This window comes from Eubalaena glacialis, chromosome 20, assembly GCF_028564815.1.
Source record: "Eubalaena glacialis isolate mEubGla1 chromosome 20, mEubGla1.1.hap2.+ XY, whole genome shotgun sequence".
NCBI lineage: Eukaryota > Metazoa > Chordata > Mammalia > Artiodactyla > Balaenidae > Eubalaena > Eubalaena glacialis.
In genome coordinates this window covers 6,697,515-6,717,972 of record NC_083735.1, presented here as the reverse complement: position 1 = coordinate 6,717,972, position 20,458 = coordinate 6,697,515, and the positions used below count along the sequence as shown (strand labels likewise).

General features: G+C 41.2%; 1 protein-coding gene across 3 annotated transcripts in view; it reads left to right on the top strand.

Moving 5' to 3' along the window:
* The first annotated feature begins 914 nt into the window (after window positions 1-914).
* AGPAT5 (1-acylglycerol-3-phosphate O-acyltransferase 5) overlaps window positions 915-20,458 on the top strand; it is a 62,263-nt gene continuing 42,719 nt past the window's right edge. For all 3 annotated transcript variants that reach the window (XM_061177465.1, XM_061177464.1, XM_061177466.1), the window contains exons 1-2: window positions 915-1,491; window positions 18,975-19,044. In XM_061177465.1, the coding sequence (XP_061033448.1) occupies window positions 1,273-1,491; window positions 18,975-19,044 (289 nt within the window). In that variant the 5' untranslated portion in view covers window positions 915-1,272. The remainder of the gene's footprint in view (window positions 1,492-18,974; window positions 19,045-20,458) is intronic.

Sequence of the window (20,458 nt, the reverse complement as noted above, 5' to 3'; positions counted from 1 at the left end):
GGTTAGTACTTTATCCCACATGTGCACTCAAGTACCTTCAAAAACTACTCAAAAATTGAGGCTCATCATAAACTACCAGAAAGAAGTTAAAGAGCCAGGCCTGGGGAAGTGAAGCAGGAGTGAATTTGATAAGGCCTGATAAAATAAAAGTGTGTCAAGAACCTTGTAAAAAGGCTGTCCGGCTGTGCGTAAACTTGTAGTGATGGGAAGGCAGGGGCCTGACTCGGAAGCATGCTGGTGGGCGAGTGAAGGGCAGGAGAGGGGGTCCTGTGCACCCGGCTGGGAGAAGAGGAGGAAGCCGGGAAGGCGGAGGGGGTGAGAGTCACCTTGAAGAGGACGGTGAGCCTGGCCCGATAACCCAGGGCTAACGCCCTGACAGCGCTTATCGCACTGCTGTCACTGCGGGCCTTCCCACAGCAGGCCTGACAAGTCCCTGTTGCCTGCAAGAGTCCTCTTAGCCGCCCGAAGCCACGGTCTGCAGCACCTGCGAGGTACCGCGGGTCACCGGTGCGCCCCACGGAAGGGGACATCTCGGCTTAAGGGCGCATCCCGGGGTCCAGGGGCCCTCAGGTGTGCAAGCAGGAGGTGGGGCGTTCCCTCAAGCCAATCTGCGCCCAGAGCTGGACCGAGGGGCACAAGGCCGCCCGGGCCCCTCCTCGGCCGACACCCACCTTCAACCAGCTCCGCCCGGAAGTCGCCGCTTCCCTTGGGGGGGGGGCGGGGCGGGGGCAAGCTTTGGAGCATGCGCAGTAGCCAGAGCGGGCAGTCCACGCGTCCGGGCGGCAGTTGCGCGTCAACTGTCAGCAGCACTCGACCAATCGGGAGACGAGTTCTTGCCGCTGAGCCCCGCCCCCGGAGGGGGACTATGGTAACGGGCGGCCAATCAGGAGTCGTGTTGTTGGCGCGGAGCCCCGCCCCCGGCAGGGGCATAGGGTGACGGGAGAGGGTCATGGGGTGTGAGTGATCCTGAGCTCTCGAGCCCCCGAGGGCCGCGGCTTCCCCTTGCCCCGCGGCCGGGAGCAGCGCGCCGGGCCCCTCACTCGCCAGCCCGCCCACCGTCCAGCGGCGGCGCGGCCCATGCGGCTGGGGGCGGAGGCCGGATCCGGCGCGGGCTGGGCGTCTCAGGGGCGGCCGGCGGCCCGGCGAGGTGAGGGGGCGGCGGCGGGGCCCGGCCCAGCCCGGTGATTGGCCGCCGACTGAGGGCCGCCGGGCGGCCGGCGGCGGCGGGGCGGGGAAGAGCCGGCGGAGCCTTCCGCGTGCGGAGCCGGGAAGATGCTGCTGTCCCTGGTGCTCCACATGTACTCGATGTGCTGCGTGCTGCCGGCCGCCGTGCTCCTGGGCACGGCTCCCACCTACGTGCTGGCCTGGGGGGCCTGGCGGCTGCTCTCCGCCTTCCTGCCCTCGCGCTTCTACCAGGCGGTGGACGACCGGCTCTACTGCATCTATCAGAGCATGGTGCTCTTCTTCTTCGAGAACTACACCGGCGTGCAGGTGAGGCCCCGCCCGCCCTCCGGGCCCGCCCGCCGCACCTGCCGCTCCTCCCTGCGTCTGGGGTCCCGGGGGGTCGCAGGCGCATCTCCCAGCTGCCACCCACCCAGCGTCCGTCCAGCTAGTGTAGGCTCGGTCCGCCCTGGCGGGCAGATCCGGCCCCGGGAACACGTGCCAGTACGCCGTCCTCCCACCGTGGGGGCAGTTTCACGTTCTCGCTTAGGGTTTGGCCAGGTGCTTCCTTGCGGGTACTCCAGGATTACTAGGTAGCTGCGGTAGCGCTGCTCTGCGGCCCCAAGTGGGATCCACCGCCCGCCCTCCCCCTCTCTTGCAACTGTCTGTCTTGGTGCTGGGAGAGGTAGGTGCAGATGAACGTTTAAATAGGGCAAGCAGTTGACAGCTTCTGGCGCTTGGTCTAAGAAGATGGTAATGGTGGAACTCAACAGTGCGCTTTTAAAAGTCGGAGACCTTCTCTTGAAACAGATTGATGTTACTGTTTGGGCGAGAAGTACAACTTTGTTTTGCATTCTTCCCCAGTACAAGTGAAAGCTGGGCAAGGAAATTAATCCATTTGTTACTGTAGAAGCCTTACCGGAGATAAAATTCTTGCCAGCTTTGACTAGGCTTGTATGTGTGGCTAATCTTTCGTCTGCTTACTTTCTGTTATTTTCTTTCTCTGTAGAGATTGGATTTGTGGATTAAATTTGTAAAACAAACAAAAGTAGAAGGCCCTTTTAACTCCATTTAATGATTTGAAGTCTCTGACACAGAAATAACAGTTGTGTTTTCCTTCTGTTCCCCAATTTGAAAAAAAAAAAAAAAAAGAGAGAGAGCTTAATTCTTGGTTTTCCTTATATTCAGTTAGTCCTCTTCTTTTCTTTTCTTGGTGGGGGTGGGTTGGAGTGAATGGGATGGCATTATTTTGTCTTTTTGTCTTTTTTTTTTTTTTCCCCCTAGAGCAGCTGCTTTCACCCTTTTGTCCACCAGCTACTATTTTGAATTTGTAGTTGCATTGCTGTTGATTCCTGATGGCTCTATGAGTTTGCCCCAGTTGGAGGTTTGGGGGAAGGGAACTAGAAGCCAGGGACTGTGATTAAATCAGTATCTATAAGTGTTTCCTAGGAAAGAAAGAAAGATCGCTTTTCCAGATACTGGTTTCCTGATCATTGACTTTTACAATGGGCCACATTTAAAATTTTCACTAATTCAGACCAGTCATTTCCCCACTCTGTTCTTACCACATTTGTCTAAATGTATGGTTTTATCATGATAAGTATTTAATTTCACATCATATGACAACCGGCCTGGCCTAGGATACAGGATCAGAATATACGACAGTCATTTACCTCTTAGAAAAATAATTCTACCTATGGCGGGTTTTAAATTTTTCGTTAAAAGCATATAATATGTCCCACGCCATGTAACATATACCATGGAAGTAATTTGTGTTAGCAAGTTTCTTATTTTAAAAAAATGACTGTAAAATTTCACAGTTATTTCTCAAATTGTATATCTTACCTTATATCTGTTCAGTATAGACCTCCAATTTGTTGTTGAGTTCTCAGCACATGGTTTTTAAAAAGTTTAATCTGATGATGATCAGCGGACACTCAGTTCTAGGATTCCTAACAAACTTCATCAAGGGACCTGCGTGAAATGAAATTTTGAATTATATTTGAGGGCCATCAGACATCCTTTTATAAATACATGAAGCACCAGTATCCAGTGATAATCTTCTAAATGTCAGAATTCATTTTTCTTTGTTTATTAAAAAAAAATTTTTTTCTTGCTCTTTCCCGTCCTACTGGAATACACCAAAAACTGATCTGATATTTGCAGGCCAAAATATCTAGTGATATTTATTTCTAGGCATATGCAACATGCCTCCTCATTAACACCCTCCAAATATTTTAGTCACCATTTTCTTCCTGCTTAAATCAGTGCTTTAAAATATATTTTACACTAATGGCTCTGTCTGCTAATCCCCACTTCCCCAAATGCTAACATGATACATTATAACAGTCAAAAGTAAAATTTGATATAAAATAAATTTAGTTTTTCAGCTGACCTGCTTCAAGTATGAATTAGTTCAAATAACACTGGAAGAAAAACATAGAATTTAAGTCTAAGATTTTAACGTTTATATAATGTGTTCGCTTAGAATACCCTTAACTTCTCTAATAATTCATACGTTTACTTGAAAGATTGTTTCAATTTCCTCAGAAACCCTCTAGGCCTTCATGTCTAGAGGCCATTTATAACTAGTTCTTTTTTTTGGTAGCACTGTGTCCTCAAAAATAGTCCTAAACTCTTAATGAATTAAATTTGTATTCTGTATCTTGTAAAAGCAGCTAAACTATTGTGTTTGAATGAAACATGTTTATTTAGAATCAGAAAAGGGACCTCACAAGTCCAACATCTTTTTTTCAAGTCTGGATTCTTTCTGCATTTCTGCTAAAATGTTGCCCAGATTCTTCTCAAATATCAGTAGTTCTAGATAGAATATAAATTGTTGCTTGTATCCTTAATTTTTTTTTTCTCTACTTATTTATCATTCATGTTGAAACCTTTAAAGACCTTCCTACAGCTTAACTGGGAGTAACAGAGCCAGGAAGATCTGGATGTGCTTCTGGGTTTGCTTAAGTAGAATGACACAAACCTTTAAGAGGAAATTAAACATTTCTCAATCAAATGTGATTCCAGTCTAACACAATTTAAGTCTGGCCAGGGAACAGACTTATAAGAAAATCTTAGAGAAATGTAATTAGAACCTTGTTTTTATCTTTCTATAAATGTAAATCCTGGGCTGTGAGCAAGACAGTTATTTTAGGTTGCATTTGTGTAAGATTTTTAAAAAATACCTTATTTTTCTGTTATGAGTCACAGGTGCAATAAAATATTCAAACACTGCAAAAATATTTTGAGAAAGTTAAAAGTTCCCCTTACCTACACACACCTTTCCTAGGCCTGCAACAGTTTGGTGTGTAACTTTGGATTTCTGCCAAGAGCTTTTATATAAGTGTATGAATTGTGGGAAGACTCCTTCTCCATTAAATTAACTTCTTGGGTGGGTTTTATAGTAGCACTCTGTGCCATTGTTACGGAAAGCAAAAGAAAATATGACTCTCTATACACAATTTACTTTCCCTCTTTCGTAAATTTGTCTAATTTTGTAGAACGGAATACACTGAATACACTGAGAGTTGGCTCTTCTTCAATGGAATTATAAGTTAATTTTTCCTTTAATATTGTCTCATGTTATTATGGTTTTTTAAACGAGGTTAGTATTAGTAGTTAGACAATCCAAAACTAAGTAGTAACGTCTCAGAGCCCGCCCTTTATTCATTCATCTGATGTTGGAGTGTGACCTGAATGCCAGGTCCTGTGCTGGACTGTATGGGGTGGAATGAAGAAAAACACAGACAAGGTCCTGCCCTCGTGGATCTCACATTCCAGTGGGACACAAAAAATAAGAAGAAAGTTAAAAGGCACTGTACTCTGTGACTTTGTTAACCTAGTGGGTAGAGGTTGGGCATTTGGGGAAACGTCCCTGAGCAAGTGACATATGCGTTGAGCTCTGAAAAGGGCCAGTTTGGGAGGTATTGTAGTAATCTAGCTGAGAGATGATGGTCAGAGTCGTGGAAAGAGTGGGCATGGAGAGAATGGAAAGAATCCCAGAAGTATTTTAAGGTGGCTGATGGAGCTTTGTAATTGGATACGGAGCGGAAAGGAGAGGATGGAGTTAGCAACACACCTAGTATTTAGTGAGCGCTGACTGTGTGCCAGGTACTGTTGTCTTATGTGAGTCATTTCATCCTTACCAGATAGGCACTGTTTTTCCCATTTTACAGATTAGAGAACTAAGGCACACGGAGTTCACACTTGTAATGGTCAAGCCAGGATTTAGTCCAAGGCAGTCTAGCTTCAGGGTCCGTTTTCCAAAGATGCTTTGCTAGGTGGTGTGGTTATATTTGTTGAGAGGACAGCCCTGCTCTCAAGGTGTGCCTTCTAGGAGAAACACTGGCAAACAGTTAGAGTAGAGGATAATACTGCAAGTGGAGTTTTTGTGTTTATTAGCTTTGTGATACGAAGGGAATGTGACTGCTGGGTTATTCAAGAAGGCCGTATCAATTGTTATGAACCACTGTGAGTGTCTGCTTCAAGCAGGAGTAGCGTGGTGTGTTAAGGGAAAAGAGGTTCTCAGCTGATAACTGAATGAAGATGAAGACTCCTTAGCATGGCATTCAAGGCTGTCTGAATTCTGCCCTGGCCGGCTTTTGCATTCATTGATTTCACTGTAGCCCAGCTACTGCTTCCTCACCAGTCCCTCCCCTAAATTACCCGTGCATTCGCAAGAATGTGCTTTTGGACTGCTCTTCTCTGTATACTTCCTTCCAGCTCGGGCAGCTTTTCCTCATCTGTCATGATCTCACCCCATCTCCATGTCAGGATCACTTGTATGTAATGTTAACATAGCATTAGCGTATTTTAATGTAGATATTATCCCCTTTACAAGACTGTAGCCCCATGGAGGTGGCAATAAAGGGGAGAGTGACTTGACTTGATTGTTCCCTTTTAACGAAAGGGCAGAGCACTCTGCAGGGAATAGTGATCTGTGTTTCTGTGGAAATGTGGATGAGAATCTCACTTTTAAGGCATGGGGGCTCTTGAATGGCCCTCTAGTTGACCAGTTTTGATCTAACAGGGTCAACAGGTGGAGTGAGTCAGTTTGCTTTCTTTACTTAATAGATGGGGGAGAAAACATGCACTCTACCCACAGAAGTAAGACTGAGAATAAGGTCAAAGACCTTATAAAAGAGGGGATTCTGGAACAGCTAGCAATGCAGAGAAGCCTTTGTTTACTTGTCAGTAAAAACCTGTACTTTTGGCAATGTTTAAAGATAAGCAATTCTGTAAGGTTTACTTTGTTTCCTCTGCTTCTTTGCATGGAGTAGCAGTGAGAACCCCAAGTAAGCAGGTGTTGCGTGGGGTTTAGAGGGCTGTGTGTGTGTGTGTGTGTGAGTGTAGGTGATAGTCGGAAGCAGAAAGAAACGAGGCGGGTGGTACCTGGAAAGGGGAGTTACGTTAAGTGCTAACCACATGCGAGGCGCGAGCATTTCCATTGATAAATTAGTCTCTACTCTCAGCACACAATTTAGCAGTTAGAGGTCAGTTTTTTAAAAAAAAAAATTTATTTATTTGGTTGTGCCAGGTCTTAGTTGCGGCAGGTGGGTTCCTTTAGTTGTGGCTCGTGGACTCCTTTAGTTGCGGCTCACGGGCTCCTTAGTTGTGGCACATGGGCTCCTTAGTTGCGGCATGCGTGTGGGATCTAGTTCCCTAGCCAGGGATCGAACTCGGGCCCCCTGCATTGGGAGCGCTGAGTCTTAGCCATTGCACCACCAGGGAAGTACCCTTTTTTTTTTTTTAAACTGAAGGTATAATGAGATGTTACAAAATGACAGAATGAGCAAAGAGCTGAGGAAATACAGGAGTACTACAACTGGATGCAAGTGGTTGCTTAACTGAGGGGAGGTGTGTGAATATAAGGAAATGATTCTTCCACGTTAGATGTGTTGCAATGAATGCCAGCTCTTCGTGTGCTTACATGTTGCTTTGCTCTCATTCTTAATTTGTATTTCTGTAGGAAAGTATTTTATGTCAGTTTTTAATTTTTTCTCGAGTTTCTTATCTCCTTGTGGTTAATGTTCAAAGTGAAAGAATTATATAAGATTCTAATATATGGGAAGCCTCATTTGACATTTTTTATTTGGAATTTTTGCAGATAATAGTTTTGTTGTAGTCAAAAGATTTTTGGATCTTGGATGAGAAACCTGGGTGTAATTCCTAGTTCTTTGCTCTTCTCTGTCAGCTTGAATAAATCAACTTTTCAACTCAGCATTCTCATTCTTAAATGGAACACTTATTGTCATGTTATTTTGTGAAGACTAAATGAGATACTATGTGAAACTGCTGAGCTCAGTGACTGGTACATCATAGACGCTCAGGAAGAACACACCCTGTAAATGAGGACGGTACGGAGACAGATATGACGCATGTATAGAAGGAGGTTTGTGATCTGTAAGGTTCCATTTAAATGTTGCATCATAATTATTTTTGTGTACTGATTATTAGACAAATGACTATGTTTATATTTTAACATTGTTTCGGAGGGGCGTCATACTTTTCCTATTCAGGGAAAGGTTTCAAATTGGGCAGAAAAAGACCATAGTTTTGTGTGTATTGTGGTAGAAGTCTTGTACTTGATCTTGAAATGATATATTTCATTGGCACAGAAATACATTTAAAAATCATTTCAAATAATTATAAACGTCATAGAGTGTAAATTATATCTGCAAACTTATTTATGCTGCAATTCTTTATGGCTGCATTTGTACATAATCAGAGACCTTTTTTTAAGGAAGAGAAATTAGATAGGTGTTTCTCCTATCCATTCATCATTTAACACGATTTTGAGTAAACAATCTGACTTTGTTGGATAATGATAATAATAAGAGCAACAGCTAACATTTTGGGGGACAGTTCCTATGATCCAGGATTTGTGGCAGGTAGCTTACATGGTTGCGTTTATCTCACCACACCTGTGGTGAGTAGTTACCATTATTACATTCACTCTACAGGTAAGGAAAAATAGGCATGGGGAGGTGAGGTACTTCTGCTGCAGTTCACGTAGTTGGTAAGGGGATGGGCTAGTGCTCAGGTCCGAGGCTCAGTTTAAACCCAGTGTTTCTGCCCGGGCCCTTAGTGACTGGTGTGCTGTGCATAGAGGAGATAGAGCTGTCTGTAGCTAGGCCCGCAGATCAAACTGACAAGGCCAGATCCGCAGGAGAAGAGGCACACAGATTTACCGGGCGTTGATACTTTACACGTAGTTTAATATTTTACATGCTAGGGTTTTTACCGGCCCCTCTCAGAAAAGAAGGGGAAAGAGGCAGTTAGAGTCAGCCCAAGGCAGTAACCTGTGGAGGCACAGCTAGGTGCAGGAAAGGTGGGTTTGGGCTCCTAGGGCTGGTAAATTGTGGGAAGGTCCCTAGGAAATGTATGGTAGATAAGGACTGTTAAGTAAGGTTTGCTGACTCATCTCGGTGCTGTCTCTGATCTTCCTGGTCCTCTAGGAAGGAACAGCTTTACGAGTGTTTTTCATGTCACCTTTACAAAGGGAGGTTTAGGCCTCCTATAGGCGGAAAAGGGGAGGGCAGAGAGCTGCGTGTGCTGCCTCTCAGTTGCCCTCAGCTCAAAATAATCCTCATGTCAAAGTGGCATGTTTTGGGGCGGCATGTTCTGATCCCCTTCTACAGCATCATCTGTATCTAAGGACAGTGAAAGAAGTTTTTTTTAAAAATGACATTTCCATGTGCATGTGGAAAGGAAATGAATTTTATTGAGATAAATGAAGATTTTTTTTTTTTTCTTGAAGAGGAAGAATGCTGTACTTTATGTCCCCATGGCGGTGTTGGTTAGATAGTCCACTGTGTTAGACATGTGATTACTTTAGATTACCACCTCTTTTCAGGATACAAAAGAGGGAGTCTTCAAGTAGTTTATCAAATCATGGGAGCAAATTAAAAACAAGGTGAAGATGAGATCCAGGTGAGAGGACAGTGTCTACATCTAAATCCAAGTCTTCTGAAAGGCGCTTTGTGCAAGATAAACAAACTTGTTTGACTAAAGCCGAATTGTAACTAGTGTGTCAGTCGCAATGAAGATAATCATTCAAAGAGCATTTTTACTGAATTAATAAAATGAAGAGAGAACATTGTTATTTTTCTCTAGAGGGACTTTACATGAGTGTTTTAAAAATGCAGGAACCCCAACTTGAACAATTATGATGACTTAAAATTACTTAGAGAATGAGGAAGAACCAAAAAGCCATGTTTTTCACATGCCTTGTTTGAAGGAACAAATTACCTGCCGAAAAGTGATTGTAATTTGAAATACATGTACTAGAAGATTCACAGAATGATGCCTTTAAGAAGTCACTGTTGCATTTAAAGTATTTGTTTATTCCCCACCTCTTTACTGTTGAAAATGAGGTATAGCTTTATCCGCTTGTGAAAAATAACCGTGCAGCTTATTGATTCAGTGAACATCTGTTGAAAAGCATCTGAGTGCTGGGCTCTGGGTAGAACAAGGATGAAGTCCTTCCCCCTGAGGAGCCTGTGGGCCTTGAGGGGGATGTGATGTGAGTTGGAAATAAGGATGCACAGCGTGACCAGGTTCGTTGTAATGCAAAAGGGGGAGAGATTAATTCTGGGGTCTGGGTTAGAAGGCAGGAGGGCTTCGCGAGGAGGTAAATAAGCGGAAAAGCTGATCTGAGATGACTACAATGAGAGGGCACAGGTGGCTTTTAGGTAATCAGAGTCATTTAATAATTTATTTGTAGGGGTATTTTGTAAGTTATTATTATTTTTTTAAATTTGGAAAACACTACAGTTATCTTATTAATTCTATACTTGTTAGTAAGATAGTAGTAACTGTCTTATTAAGTATTTTGAGAATCTGTACTCTTAAATGAAAACTTTTACTTGCCCTCCATGTTAGTAAATTTAAAAGCAAATAACCTTTTCACTTCAATGAACAGAAGAAATTTGATAATTTTAAGTTGGAGTGAAATGCTTTTTCCTTGAAGCCTGGGAAATAAATTAAGTGAAGGGCCTTAAAAACTGCATATATGTGGTACAAAAACATTGTAATCATACATTACTTTCTTTGGATAATCAACATTTATTTGAAGTACTTAATAATTTGCGTCTATTGCCATAAGATTTGCAGTTCGTCATTTCACTTACTTTGCTTTTAGAGCTTTTAAATTTTTAAATATGAAGGGCTATTCTTTGTAACTTTTTATTTCTGTTGAAATCCAAATAAGTGATAATGAAAAATTAAAAAAAAACAACATAAGAGACAATCAATCCAAATATCTACTTTGAGATCCTAAATTATGTTATGTCAGAGGCTTACCATCTTCTTTTGCATCTTAATTGGAAATAGCTTTTATTTCAGTGAGATGCATACTGAAAAATAAACTTTAAAATATGAACTATGTATTTATTATTTTCCCTTCAATGGCTAGGAATTAAGATTTTGTTCCTTTCACATTTCCCCCATCTGTTTCGCCCACCAGGATTCATTACTTATCTTACTTTCTCTAGATAACCACTGAAGATCTATTCTTAAACACTGGGCATGTTTAACTTTGTTACTGAGATAAGCTAAAAATAGAAAATGTCGATTGTTTGGAAGCCATTTAGGGATGGGGAAAATCAGTGAGTCTTACAGGGATTGCAGAGATGGCTCTCCTGCAAAGCTTTTCAGTTCATGTTTGTGTCTATAAACAAAGTGGAAAACTGTGGCATCTTAAGGCCAGCGTGGTATATAGTATATGGACTAAGCCCAAGTAGTGGAGGTCTGGCATCTTAAACTGGTGGTGCCGTTAACTGATCGTGGGTCACTGAACAAGGCAACTTGGTTGTTCTGTGCCTGAGCCTGCTAAAGGGTGAAATCAGAGAGCTGGACTACACAGTGGCCAAACGTTGTTCTGGTGGCAATGCGTGCACTGATTATATTCACTGTTGGGAATTGTTTGTCATGACATTAGATGACTGTGCTTATTTCTGTGGTTTCCTTTTCACCCTCACCATGCTTGTTTTATTTTAAAGTGGGATATATTGGGTTTTATAGGAGATAAAGTTTTCAGCGCTATGTTTTCTGTATGATTGACACTGTAAATCCTGTGAAACATGCCCATTATTTAAATTTTTTTAAATAGATCTTTATTGGAGTATAATTGCTTCACAGTACTGTGTTAATTTCTGTTGCACAACAAAGCGAATCAGCCATATGCATACACATGTCCCCATATCCCCTCCCTCTTGAGCCTCCCTCCCATCCTCCCTTTCCCACCCGTCTAGGTCATCGCAAAGCACGGAGCCGATTTCCCTGTGCTATGCTGCTGCTTCCCACTAGCCAACTATTTTACATTCGGTAGTGTGTATATGTCGATGCTACTCTCGCTTCGCCCCAGCTTTGCCCTCCCACCCCATGTCCTCAAGTCCATTTTCTATGCCTACCTCTTTATTCCTGCCCTGCAACTAGGTTCATCAATACCATCTTTTTTTAGATTCCATATATATGCATTAGCATATGGTATTTGTTTTTCTCTTTCTGACTTACTTCACTCTGTATGACAGACTCCGGGTCCATCCACCTCACTACAAATAACTCAATTTCGTTTCTTTTTATGGCTGAGTAGTATTCCATTGTATATATGTGCCACATCTTCTTTATCCATTCATCTGTCGATGGACACTTAGGTTGGTTCCATGTCCTGGCTATTGTAAATAGTGCTGCAGTGAACATTGTGGTACATGACTTTTTCAATTATGGTTTTCTCAGGGTATATGCCCAGTAGTGGGATTGCTGGGTCATATGGTAGTTGTATTTTTAGTTTTTTAAGGAACCTCCATACTGTTCTCCATAGTGGCTGTATCAATTTACATTCCCACCAACAGTGCAAGAGGGTTCCCTTTTCACCACACCCTTTCCAGCATTTATTGTTTCTAGATTTTTTGACAATGGCCATTCTGACTGGCGTGAGGTGATACCTCATTGTAGTTTTGATTTGCATTTCTCCAATAATTAGTGATGTTGAGCATCTTTTCACATGCCTCTTGGCCATCTGTATGTCTTCCTTGGTGAAATGTCTATTTAGGTCTTCCGCCCATTTTTTAATTGTATTGTGTGTTTTTTTGATATTGAGCTCCATGAGCTGTTTGTATATTTTGGAGATTAATCCTTTGTTGTTTCATTTGCAAATGTTTTCTCCCATTCTGAAGGTTGTCTTTTTGCCTTGTTTATGGTTTCCTTTGCTGTGCAAGAGCTTTTAAGTTTAATTAAGTCCCATTTGTTTATTTTTGTTTTTATTTCCTACTCTAGGAGGTGGGTCAAAGAAGATCTTGCTGTGGTTTATGTCACAGAGTGTTTTCCTCTAAAAGTTTTATAGTGTCTGGTCTTACATTTAAGTCTTTAATCCATTTGGGGTTTATGTTTGTGTATGGTGTTAGGTAGTGTTCTAATTTCATTCTTTTACATGCAGCTGTCCAGTTTTCCCAGCACCACTTATTGAAGAGGCTGTCTTTTCTCCACTGTATGTTCTTGCCTCCTTTGTCGTAAATTAGGTGCCCATATGCACGTGGGTTTATCTCTGGCCATTCTATCCTGTACCACTGCTCTATATTTCTGTTTTTGTGCTAGTACTGTACTGTCTTGATTGCTGTAGCTTTCTGGTATAGTTTGAAGTTGGGGAGCCTGATTCCTCCAGCTCCCTTTTTCTTTCTCAAAATTGCTTTGGCTATTCGGGGTCTTTTGTGTTTCCATACGAATTGTTAAATGTTTTGTTCTAATTCTGTGAAGAATGCCATTGGTAGTTTGATAGGGATTGCATTGAACCTGTAGATTGCTTTGGGTAGTAGAGTCATTTTCACAATATTGATTCTTCCAATCCAAGAGCATGATAATTTTTCCATCTGTTTATGTCATCTTTGATTTCTTTCTTCAGTGTTTTATAGTTTTCTGAGTACAAGTCTTTTGCCTCCTTAGGCAGGTTTATTCCTAAGTATTTTATTTTTGTTACAGTGGTAAATGGGAGTGTTTCCTTAATTTCTCCTTCTGATTTTTCGTTGTTGGTGTATAGGAATGCTAGAGATTTCTGTGCATTAATTTTGTATCCTGCAACCTTACCAAATTCATTGATTAGTTCTAGTAGTTTGCTGGTGGCATCTTTAGGATTTTCTATGTATAGTATCATGTCATAGGCAAACAGTACAGTTTTACTTCTTCTTTTCCAATTTGTATTCCTTTTATTTCTTTTTCTCCTCTGATTGCTGTGGCTAGGACTTCCAAAACTATGTTGAATAAGAGTGGTGAAAGTGGACATCCTTGTCTTGTTCCTGATCTTAGTGGAAATGCTTTCAGTTTTTCACCATTGAGTATGATGCTTGCTGTGGGTTTGTCATACATGGCCTTTATTATGTTGAGGTAGGTTCCCTCTATGCCCATTTTCTGGAGAGTTTGTTTCATAAATGGGTGTTGAATTTTGTCAGAAGTTTTTTCTGCATGTATTGAGATGATCATGTGGTTTTTATTCCTTAATTTGTTAGTGTGGTGTATCACATTGATTGATTTGCGTATATTGAAGAATCCTTGCATCCCTGGGGTAAATCCCACTTGATCATGGTGTATGAGCCTTACAGTGTGCTGTTGGATTCTGTTTGCTAGTATTTTGTTCAGGATTTTTGCATCTATGTTCATCAGTGATATTGGTCTATAATTTTCTTTTTTTGTGATATCTTTTTCTGGTTTTGGTAGCAGGGTGATGGTGGCTTCATAAAATGAATTTGGGAGTGTTTCTCCCTTTGCAATTTTTAGGAAGAGTTTGAGAAGGATGGGTGTTAGCTCTTCTCTAAATGTTTGATAGAATTCACCTGTGAAGCCATCTGGTCCTGGACTTCTGTTTGTTGGAAGGTTTTTAATTACGGTTTCAATTTCATTACTTGTGATAGGTCTGTTTACATTTTCTAATTCTTCCTGGTTCAGTCTTGGAAAGTTGTACCTTTCCAAGAATTTGTCCATTTCTTCGTGGTTGTCCATTTTATTGGCATATAGTTGTTTGTAGTAGTCTCTTATAATCCTTTGTATTTCTGCAGTGTCAGGTGTGATTTCTCCGTTTTCATTTCTAATTTGATTGATTTGCATCCTCTCCCTTTTTTTCTTGATGAATCTGGCTTTATCTTCTCAAAGAACCAGCTTTTAGTTTTATTGATCTTTGCTATTGTTTTCTTCATTTCTATTTCATTTATTTCTGCTCTGATCTTTATGATTTCTTTCCTTCTACTGACTTTGGGTTTTCTTTGTTCTTCTTTTTCTAGTTGTTTTAAGTGTAGGGTTAGATTGTTTCTTTGAGACTTTTCTTGTTTCTTGAGGTGAGATTGTATTGCTGTAAACTTCCCTCTTAGAACTGCTTTTGCTGTGTCCCATCGGTTTTGGGTTGTCGTGGTTTCGTTGTCATTTGTTTCTATGTATTTTTAAATTTCTTCTTTGATTTCTTCAGTGATCTCTTGGTTATTTAGTAGTGCACTGTTTAGCCTCCATGTATTTTTCTTTTTTACAGTTTTTTTTCCTGTAATTGATTTCCAGTCTCATAGCATTGTGGTCAGAAAAGATGCTTGATATGATTTCAATTTTCTTAAATTTTCCGAGGCTTGATTTGTGACCCAGGATGTGATCTATCTTGGAGAATGTTCCATGTGCACTTGAGAAGAAAGTGTATTCTGCAACTTTTGGGTGGAATGTTCTATAAATATCAATTAGATCTATCTGGTCTATTGTGTCATTTAAAGCTTGTGTTTCTTTATTTATTTTCTGTTTGGATGATCTGTCCATTGGTGTAAGTGGGGTGTTAAAGTCCCCTGCTATTATTGTGTTACTGTCGATTTCTTCTTTCATGGTTGTTAGCATTTGCCTTATGTATTGAGGTGCTCCTATGTTGGGTGCATAAACATTTATAATTGTTATATCTTCTTCTTGGGTTGATCCTTTGATCATTATATAGTGTCCCTCCTTATCTCTTGTAACAGTCTTTATTTTAAAGTCTGTTTTATCTGATACAACTATTGCTATTCCAGTTTTCTTTTGATATGCATTTGCATGGAATATCTTTTTCCATCCCCTCACTTTCAGTCTGTATGTGTCCCTAGGTCTGAAGTGGGTCTCTTGTACACAGCATATAGATAGGTCTTGTTTTTGTAACCATTCAGCCAGTCTGTGTCTTTTGGTTGGGGCATTTAGTCCATTTACATTCAAGGTTATTATCAATATGTGTGTTCCTATTACCATTTTCTTAGTTGTTTTGGGTTTGTTTTTGTGAGTCTTTTTCTTCCTTTGTGTTTCACGCTTAGAGAAGTTTCTTTAGCATTTCTTGTAAAGCTGGTTTGGTGGTGCTGAATTCTCTTAGCTTTTGCTTGTCTGAAAAGCTTTTGACTCCTCCATCGAATCTGAATGAGATCCTTGCTGGGTAGAGTAATCTTGGTTGTAGGTTTTTCTCTTTCATCACTTTAAGTATATCCTGCCACTCCCTTCTGGCCTGCAGAGTTTCCACTGAAAAATCAGCTGATAACCTTATGGGGATTCCTTTGTATGTTATTTTTTGTCTTTCCCTTGCTGCTTTTAATATTTTTTCTTTGAATTTAATTTTTGTTATTTTGATTAATATGTGTCTTGGTGTGTTTTTCCTAGGGTTTATCCTATATGGGACTCTCTGTGCTTCCTGGACTTGGGTGACTATTTCCTTTCCCACCTTAGGGACGTTTTCAACTATAATGTCTTCAAATATTTTCTCAGATCCTTCTTTTTCTCTTCTTCTTCTGGGACCCCTATAATTCAAATGTTGGCACATTTAGTGTTGTCCCAGAGGTCTCTGAGATAGTCTTCAATTCTTTTCATTCTTCTTTCTTTATTCTGCTCCTCGGCAGTTATTTCCACCATTTTGTCTTCCAGCTCACTTATTCGTCTTCTGTTTCAGTTATTCTGTTATTGATTCTTTCTAGTGTATTTTTCATTTCAGTTACTGTGTTCTTCATATCTGTTTGTTTGTTCTTTAGTTTTTCTAGATCTTTGTTAAACATTTCTTGTATTTTCTCAATCCATGCCTCCATTCTGTTTCGGAGATTCTGGATCATCTTTACTATCATTACTCTGAATTCTTTTTCAGGTAGATTGCCTATTTCCTCTTCATTTATTTGGTCTTGTAGGTTTTTACCTTGCTCCTTCATCTGTGACATATTTTTTTGCCATCTCATTTTTTTTTTTTTTAAGGAGTGGGGCTGTGTTCCTGTCTTACTGGTTGTTTGGCCTGAGGTTTCCAACACTGGGGTTTGTAGGCTGTTGGGTAGGGCTGGGTCTTGGTGCTGAGATGAGGACCTCCGTGAGACCTCACTCTGATGAATATTCCCTGGGGTCTGAGGTTCTCTGTTAGTCCAGTGGTTCAGACTCGGAGCGCCCACTGCAGGAGCTTTGGCCCGACAAGGGGCTCGTGAACCAAGATCCTGCAAGGCATCTGAGGCAGCAAAAAAACCAAAAAACAAAAAAAAAATAGTAAAGTAAAAAATAAAATTAGACTAGGAAACTAACAGATATGTTAGGAAGAATATAAAAATAAAAATATAGTTGAATCAACAGCCGGAAGGTACATTAGTACCACAATAGTAAAAAAGAGGAGGAGGGAAAAGAAAAAAAGGTGGCGGGGGGAGGCCTTGGCTGTGGAGGGCGGGGCCTAAGCAGGGGCAAGGTTTGGGTGGTGGGCGGGGGTCAATGCTCAGGACCCACAGGGCTGGAAAAGGCCCTGGGGGCTGTGGGCAGTGGGGCTTAAGCTCAAGGAACAAAGGGGCCCGGGTGTGCCCCCCACCCCTGGTCTCAGAGGGCAGGGGACCTCACCTGGGAGCCCAGCAGGCTTCCTGGGCTCCAGTGGGCAGGGCAAACGCCCTCCTCTCCTCTGCTGCTCCTCCGGTCTGGGAGGGCCCCTTCCGCCTGCCTCTCCTGATCTGCCCAGCCTCCCTCCTATGCCCCCAAGGACCTACACAGCCTGGAGGGGGCTTTGGAGGGCAGGGGATCGGCCTGGGAGCTCACCCATTATTTAAATTTTTAGTTTATTTTTCAAAATTATAGAATTATACGTATTTAAGGTGTTCAATGTGATGTTTTGATATATGTATGCATTATGAAATGATTACCACAATGAAACTAAAAAAAAATGCCTTTTAATAGCTTGTATGCCATCTACCTTCAAAGGCTGTAGTCTCTAAGTGAAGCTCAGAGCAAGAAAAGGGAAGGAGAGTCTCCTAGTGGTTCAAGTACTGTCTTCAGCCTGGGGACAGGCAGGTCTCCAAAGAGTGATATTCAGATTGAATCAGTTAAACCACAGCCTTTCATTGTGAATGTCTCATCCATGGAAGTCAAGCCAGAAATACTCTGCCGTGTAGCTGCAGTACTTTAAACCCAGTGCGTCCCACCCAATGGTCTCAAAGCAATTCTGGCTCGTTGGTAGGAAGGGGGATTGCTCACAAACCAGGACTCCACTTTTTAACCCTGCGTAGATCAAGTTATTGATTCCGCTCTTTTGTTTTGGCACTGATAAGCTTTCTTAATAAAAAATTATTGAGCAGAAATTTAAACTCATGTTACCTGCGTAGCACTGTATAGTTTTCTGAGGAAGAGATAAGAAATCTCAGTCTGAGTCCCTGGTCTCCAGAACTTTGTCATCTAGCTCCATTGATCTACAGAGGGGTTAGCTTAATGTCTTTTTCTTTGTTCTGTTGTTAAGATATAAATGAGTAGTGGTGTGATCAGAAGATAATCTCTGTGGCTATCTAAAAAGATAGATCTGTAGCTAATTCATAATCTTGAATAATCTGTGATGACAAGATACAGAAACAAAAACGCCCTGAATAAAAAAATACCACTGTTAGGAGTCATTTCCTTTGAAGTCTTTAAAAATATACTTCCAATTTCTTTAAATAATTTATTTTGAAATATTTGAGACATAGAGAACTACAGAAAGACTCATATAAGGAGCACCTGTGTACCCACCACCCAGCTAAAGAAAGGAAACATGGCAGCTGGAGTTGAAGCCTGCTGTGTACCCCACCCTGTCGTGCAGCCTCCCCTTCCTAGAAGTCACTGATCCTGACCTCCCTGTGCTCTGCATAGAGATGTAAAGAGTCCTAATCATGGGACCAAGTTTCCCCATCACTTACAGAATAAAGTGCTCATCTTTAGCTTGGTATTCAGAAGACTTTGTACATATTCTGGTTCAGATCTCCCTCCGGTCCGCCTGCACCAGCTCACCGACTCTAGGTGCAGCCTGGGTTTGCCGGCACCCTGCCAGGTGCACCCTTACTGGCCTCAGATGCTGCCGCTTCCATTCCTTTGTTCCTCTCTTCATGAACATTCCTTCCTTCACCTTCTCTGCTGAAATCGCACCTAATGAATGCTACTACTGCCTGCAGTTGACAGTTCTTTAAAATAGACTGTATTTTCGTAATATTTGCATTATGTCTCATCACAGTTACTGTATGCACGCCTGTCTCTTCCACTACACTGTAGGCTCTTTGAAGGACGCTGTACCTTATGAACAGTGTTTCAGATGTTGTGAGCAGTCAGTAAAAACTCAGGAGGATACTGATCATTGCTTTACTTTATGACCATTAACCTGCCCTGCGCTCAGCTGCTTTATAGACGTGTACTGTTCATGGTCTCTGAGGCTCCTAAGAGAAGTCTAATAGTTGTTAATCATGGATGGAACTATTCATGACATCGCGTATTTGTCAATTTTTTGACATTGTCATATTTTGTATGTTACAGTAGTACATGTTTTAAAATATCAAAGTAATGTTTCTCTTTATTTTATCTTTTAGATATTGCTATATGGAGATTTGCCAAAAAACAAAGAAAACATAATATATTTAGCAAATCATCAGAGCACAGGTTTGTATTTCATTTGCGTGAAACAGGTTTCTCTACGCACAGTAGGGAAGTAATTCAAAGTAATGTGATATTTTTAAATGGATTTGTTGTTGTTGGTAAAACATGAATTTTCAATGCAGATATTGTATGTGACCTCGTATTTTTGTGATTTTAGTTTTTTGGAAAATCAGGAATGTGAAGGCTATGAATTTTCCTTTTCCCTCTGCTGGGTGTATATAAGCTATTTCCTTTTTTTCTCTTTCTTTGAATATCTCTTTAAATAGTCTATGTATTCTTCCTTTTTAAGTTTTGTTTTTGGAAGTGGAATTTGTGGATCATACTGTATAAACATTTTATATTTTTGATTGTTAAGCTGCAGAAAGGTTGTACTGATTTGTGAGTACTCATTTCCTTAAACACAGTATTAATTTCTAATGTCTGCAGTTCCTTTTGCATCTTCAAACGTTTGGGTTTAATTATAGCTTGCTCTTCTATCAGAGGAATCACAGAGGACTCTGGTCTCCAAACTCTTCTATCAGAGGAATGACAGAGGACTCTGGTCTCCAGTATAGTGCAGTATATACTTTAAATTAGCTCAAGGTACTTTAAAAAAAACTTTTTATATTGAAATAATTGTAGATTCACAAGGATTTACAAAAATAGTATGTAGAGTCCATTGACCCCTTCACCAAGTTTGTCCCAATGACGGCATCTTGTACAGTAACCAAACTAAGAAATTAACAGGGGTTAAGGTACTTTTTAGTTCTCCAAATAATTCAGTCCAAGAAACATCCCACTTCATATTTTTTCAAAGCTGTAACTGCTTTTGATGCACACATCCTAAATTCTATTTTTATTACTTTAAAAAATGTAGTACCCAGAAGTTCAAAGCTAAAAACAAACTGATGAATGGTAACACCTGATTGGGAAATCAGTAATGCCTGTGGCTGTCCTTTATCTTCCTCCTGTCAGCTGTGTTTCTTCAGGGTTACTTTTATTACTACGTATACCTTCTGGAAGGTAAAGAAAGGTAAAGAAGTTGAGGTGCATCTTTCTCAACTTATCTTGTTACTGATTACACTCAGTTTTCTAGGTCAAGAGCTGATGCTCTGAAGGGTGAATAGGAATTTGATGTATCTGTATTTCCCTGACGTTATTACCATGACTGCTAAGACTATTTGATTTAATGACATTTGACTTTAGCAAAGCAACCAGCCCTGTGGTCAGGGTCTACTTCTAACTCTGGCCTATAAAGCAGCCTGACTTCCTCCTTTATTTTGACTGTTTCTCCGGTCACATCGGGCTCTTTACTGCTAACACAGTCTTGCTCTTCCTGTTCTGCTGCTGGTGGCATATGTCTACCAGAGTTCCAATATCCAAATAAAAAGGACTTGTGGGTCTAGGGCAGGGAGTGGCTCATGATAGCCCAATTTCC